Source organism: Temnothorax curvispinosus, unplaced genomic scaffold (genome assembly GCF_003070985.1).
Source record: "Temnothorax curvispinosus isolate PA1 unplaced genomic scaffold, ASM307098v1 QBEX01003949.1, whole genome shotgun sequence".
In the NCBI taxonomy this organism is placed as follows: domain Eukaryota; kingdom Metazoa; phylum Arthropoda; class Insecta; order Hymenoptera; family Formicidae; genus Temnothorax; species Temnothorax curvispinosus.
In genome coordinates, this window is record NW_020213729.1 from 2061 (window position 1) to 7205 (window position 5145).

At 35.1% G+C, this 5145-nt stretch overlaps 1 protein-coding gene across 1 annotated transcript; it reads left to right on the plus strand.

Moving 5' to 3' along the window:
- Window positions 1-1911: 1911 nt before the first annotated feature.
- Window positions 1912-5123, plus strand: LOC112453043 (SIN3-HDAC complex-associated factor-like). Its single transcript, XM_025013586.1, has 4 exons — window positions 1912-2568; window positions 4029-4131; window positions 4409-4562; window positions 4889-5123. Exons 2-4 carry the CDS (start codon window positions 4058-4060, stop codon window positions 5084-5086), a joined length of 426 nt encoding a protein of 141 aa, XP_024869354.1. The 5' UTR covers window positions 1912-2568; window positions 4029-4057; the 3' UTR covers window positions 5087-5123.
- Window positions 5124-5145: the final 22 nt, after the last annotated feature.

Here is a 5145-nt window from a genome sequence, read left to right on the forward strand (position 1 = left end):
TTACTAAATTTCTTCTAGGATCATGATATTAGATAAATTAATATTTAGACGGGGAGCACAGACTTTTGCATAACGCATAATGCATAAGCATAAGAAAATTGATTGGTCCATGTACATGTGCATAAGGAAATAGACCAATCCATTTTCTTATGCTTATGCATTATGCGTTATCCAAAAGTCTGTGTTCCCCGCTTCACGATGAAATATGACAGGTAAAACTCCTTCCAGATTTGTTAGGCCAGTCATATTAGACTAATTTAAGGGGTTTAGTCCAATTAATCTCCAGGTTGCAATCACCATGAATCGTTTTGATTTGAGGTGCTATAACGATTAATGGTGGTTGCAACCTGGGAAGATTAATTGAAAGGTTCGATGTCTAATATGACTAGCCTATGTGTCCAATTTTATGCTGCGGAAGCGCGAGTGAAGTTTAGCAAAATAGATAACTTTATTTTATCAAATTGAGCATACTTCGGTCGCGTGGCTCGCGTGAAGTGAAGTTTGCCTCGTGCGAGGATTGAGCGGGCTATATACACACACAGGCTGCGGTCCACTTGACGCTACAAATGCTTAGGAGCGTTCTTCTTCTCCTTCTTTCTTCAGTGAAAGAAAAGAGAAGAGGAATGCTTCGAAGCATTTGTAGCGTCAAGTGGACCGCAGCCACAGAAATATGTATCAAGAAACGATATCGTTACAGTACTGTGGTATTGTGATACCGTCTCATGAAATATGTCTCATCGTGTGTAGGTACGTCTCCGAAGGTTTCATGCGATATCAATATTAAGTATTAACAAGTATCGATACATGAATGAAGTCTCCCGCTGTCGATGGGATACATAAGAGACCGAAACAATGACTACGTTTTCACAGCCCGATTTACGCTAAAGTTATAACATCGATATTATAACTAATATAACTACTGACGTTAAATACCATGTAAACGCTCTTTTACGACAAAGTTATTACATCGATGTAGTAAGTTCGTCGTAAAAGAGCGTTTACACGGCATTTAACGTCAGTAGTTATAACATCGATGTTATAACTTGATGTAAATCGAGCCATGTAAACGTAGTCTATTTCGAGTCTCTCTAATCAGAGTCTGGTCAACTTGCAGTTCTGGCAAAATTCTGCGAGAAAGAAGGATATACTAACTTTTTCTTTGTCCCTTTCCTATCTCTTTTTCTTTCTGTTTCTCTTGCCTTTTATTACGTTTATGCGAGCGTTACTTCTGTAGTAACTTACGATAATTCCTTCGCGTAAACGGGATTTTGTAGTAACTTACGATAATTTACTTCGCGTAAACGAGTGATATATCGTAAGTTACTACAGAAGTAACACTCGCGTAAACGTAGTATTTGCCAAGAAATGACGAACCAATAAAAAGTTGCTACCGTATAGCCAGACTCTGATTAGAGGGGTTCTACCGTCTATTGATATACATCTGCGCGTGCGCGTGTGCGTGTGCGCACGCGTGTGCGTGTGTGTGTGTGTGTGTAGCCCGCTTTACTGGTGAGACCATTCAGGATGAGGAAGAGATACGGGCGGAGGGGGAAGAGAAGAGAGAATTCGGTGATATGCTCGCGCGGAGCGAAGGGAAGCGAAGTTCGGCTCGTGCATGACGTTGATTTTACGATGGGGGAAGGACTGGAAGAAGTTTGACGACGAAATATCACGAACCGAACAGTAGGATTCGAGAGAGAGGGGGGGGGGAAAGGCGCGCGCATGCGCATGCGCACACCGCTTGGTGATGCTTCCCGGTGCGCGCGTAGCGTAACCTGCACGCTTCTCGCACGTCGCCGTATGCGCCATCGAGTCTGAATATCGTTGCGAACAATTGCCGCCGTAACAGTAGTTATACAGTTCCCTTTGAGAACGCGCGCGCGCGCAAAGATTACTGTGGTTAAAAGTTTCGAATTTCAGAAAGAGGCGGGCGTTTAAGTGAAGCTCTGTCACGGGTAAAAGAGAGGGAGACCGAGTTTTCTCTTTCATTTTGGAAAAACAAGTGGCCGGATTGAGTTGTCGGCGTTGCTCTTAACACCACGTTTGACGACCGTGGCTTTTTTCCCCAATTTCAACATTGACGATAGATATCGACTCTGGAAAACCAAGGAGATTAAAAGAGGCGAAGGAATACCGTATCCGTAAAGCAGCGAAGATCTATTTTGGAAGGAGCAAGCGGTTTAATTAAAACGGCGTCATTTTTGACACATTTGGCAACAGTGCCTTTCACTTTATTATAGACATTCGTTGTGTTAATTTGGAAAAGGGGAAATTAAGAAAGTGAAGAAGTATCATTAAGGGAGAAATATCTCTATTTTTTATAAAAGAAAAAACTCTGGCACCGCTTTTGATATATTTGGCAACAGTGTTTTTCGTCGACATAGTTTCCATTAATTTCGGGATCCTCGAATCTCGATCTTTGTGATTCTTCGGCGAAACATGAAGCTGGTAGTTGGGAGCGTGCTCAATAAAATCGGCGATCATCATGACACACATTTGATGTTACTTTCGCGACGACTATACTTTTTGGACACTTTATCTACATCTGTGTTACTCCGTGGCCTTCAGGCATGTCCAACTTCAAATATTAATCTTAATTTAGCATACCGCGCAACTTTATGGCGTTCGTCTGAGATTGTCTAAAATACGTACAAATCCTATTACATTATCGTTTTACATTTATAAGCAATTTTGATTTTTCAGTTTTGCATTTGCTGCAATTCCATGGCGTTTGTTTATATTGTGTGATATTTCCTCATAAGTGATATTTTTGTAAATTTTACGTTCGCGTTGAACTTCAATTTCCATGATTTGCATAAGTGTATTTTATGTGCAACAATTTTTTGAATTTATTTTTTTAATTTTAATTTTTAATTATTTTGAAATTATTTTAATTTTTAACGTCTGCTGCTTGTAGGATTTATATAAACATTTTTATGAATTATATTATTACATTTTGCGCGTTCTTAATTTTTATAAGCTTTATATTTATACTAAATATATATTAAAAAATCTTTAGTATGAAAATATGTATATGAGTATCTCGAGTCTTGGAAATAAAATTCTAATGCAATTTTTAAAGAATGCTATTTAGTAATATATGTATATATACAGGGTGTAACAAAAGGTTGTCCGCTACTTTAAAGGTAAATAGTACATATCAAAATAATGAAAAAAGTTTTTATTAACATGAACTGCAAATGCGTCTCCTACCGAGTTATGGGCATTACAATTTTTGATCTTAAATTCGGTTTATTAACCCACAGAATACGTTTTAAGCTGTCAAAATACGTATAAAAATTAAAGGTGTTTAAAATGGCATCCTTGCATGAACAATACCGAACATTGTTCGGTTCGGTACCAATGTGAACAGGATGGATGTGCAGAAATACATAATACGCCTGGTATCTTGGAACGTATTAAGGCGAACATGAGGAGACGAACCGTCCAAATAAGATTGTCTATTGGCTCCCTTTGAATCCTCCAACTTTTATCTCAAACATTTTTCCAATAAACCAACAGGGTAAAGTGCATATTTCGGATCAGATCCTAATTCGTATCAGCAAATTTGAAATGCCTCTCTAGCCGACTGTACCTATCATACGTGAATTTTTTTTCACTAATTGTCTATATTTATAAGAGATAGCTATAGACGATAGCGAAAAAAATTCACATATGATAAATACAGTCGGCTAGAGAGGCATTTTAAAGGTGATCCGAATTAGGATCTGATCCAAAATATGCACTTTACTCTACTTTCTGAGATATTTGGCGGAGATAATTGACACACGAAATAAAACTCATCCTGTATATATTATACACATGCGTCATGCATATTATACTTGTAAAATAACATATGCAATTATTTTTATATATCATATAAAAGATGTATATTATATATATATTATATATATTATATATATATATATATATATATATATATATATATTTTTTTTTATATATATATATTACGAGTTTCTACTGATATAAAATCATGTTATAATATATATACATGTATTAAATTACAGAAACGATAGTGACGTACATAGTGAGCAGGATGTTCAGTTTTCACAAACCAAAGGTGTATCGATCTAGTACAGGCTGCTGCATTTGCAAAGCCAAATCTAGCAGGTAAAAATATTATTAAACATATGTATGTGTGTGTGTGTATATATTTTTTTTATTGTGTAAATATATATATATTTGTACAATAAAAATAAATTATAATAATATACTCTATAGTTATTAATTGTTATTTTAAATTATTATAATGATTTATGTTGATAATAAAATTCTATATAATTAAATGTTATTATTTAATAAGAGTTAATATCATGATACATTGATACTATACAATATTACACATGTATTTTATTATTATAATAAATCCTTGTAAATTCTTTTACAGTTCGAGATTCACAGATAGTAAAAAGTATGAGGATGACTTTATGCTATGTTTTCAACTTGATGAGAGGCGTAGCGGAGAGATATGTAATGCATGTGTACTTCTAGTAAAAAGATTTAAGAAGCTGCCTCCGGGAAACGATCGCAACTGGAGACATGTCAGTATCTGATAATGGATATTCTTATTTTTATTATTTGAATTTTGATGTTGCAAATACAGTATAAGTACCACAATTCATTATCTAATAACTTTTAGATTAATTCTTGCTTTTGAGTCTTGTTCTTATCACAGTATAAACAAATAATTATCTACTCTAAATTTTTCCTCTCCCTTATATGTGGAAGGTGCAAGATTCCAAATCTTTTGCTTGACAAATGATTGCTGCAATATGAAGATATCCATGATTTAATATTTTAAACTATTATATTACATTAACATTAAATTTAGATTGCAAATTTTTCTTAAAAAGAATTATCTTTGCAGGTTGTGGATGCCCGTGCTGGTCCTGGAATTAAGTCGCTAACCAAATTTAAGGCAAAAAATAAAAGGAAACTTAAAGATAAACCTGACAAATTTGCTAAGAAGAAACATGTCTATGTAAAAACAGAAGCAGATCGGGAACAAAGCCCATCGATAAGCGATGATTTGAACGGTTGGTTAAATAGAAATTTTGCTTCTTAATCTAATATATCAGTGGTCGGAATAATATTACTTTTGAGGCAATTTTCGAGAACTACGCC

Excerpts from the sequence above, each read along its gene's own strand:
- LOC112453043 (XM_025013586.1), top strand. The coding sequence starts at position 4,058 with ATGTTCAGTTTTCACAAACCAAAGGTGTATCGATCTAGTACAGGCTGC. Across the intron at positions 4,132-4,408 it reads TGCAAAGCCAAATCTAGCAG|TTCGAGATTCACAGATAGTA; the intron begins GTAAAAATATTA and ends ATTCTTTTACAG. Across the intron at positions 4,563-4,888 it reads ACGATCGCAACTGGAGACAT|GTTGTGGATGCCCGTGCTGG; the intron begins GTCAGTATCTGA and ends TTATCTTTGCAG.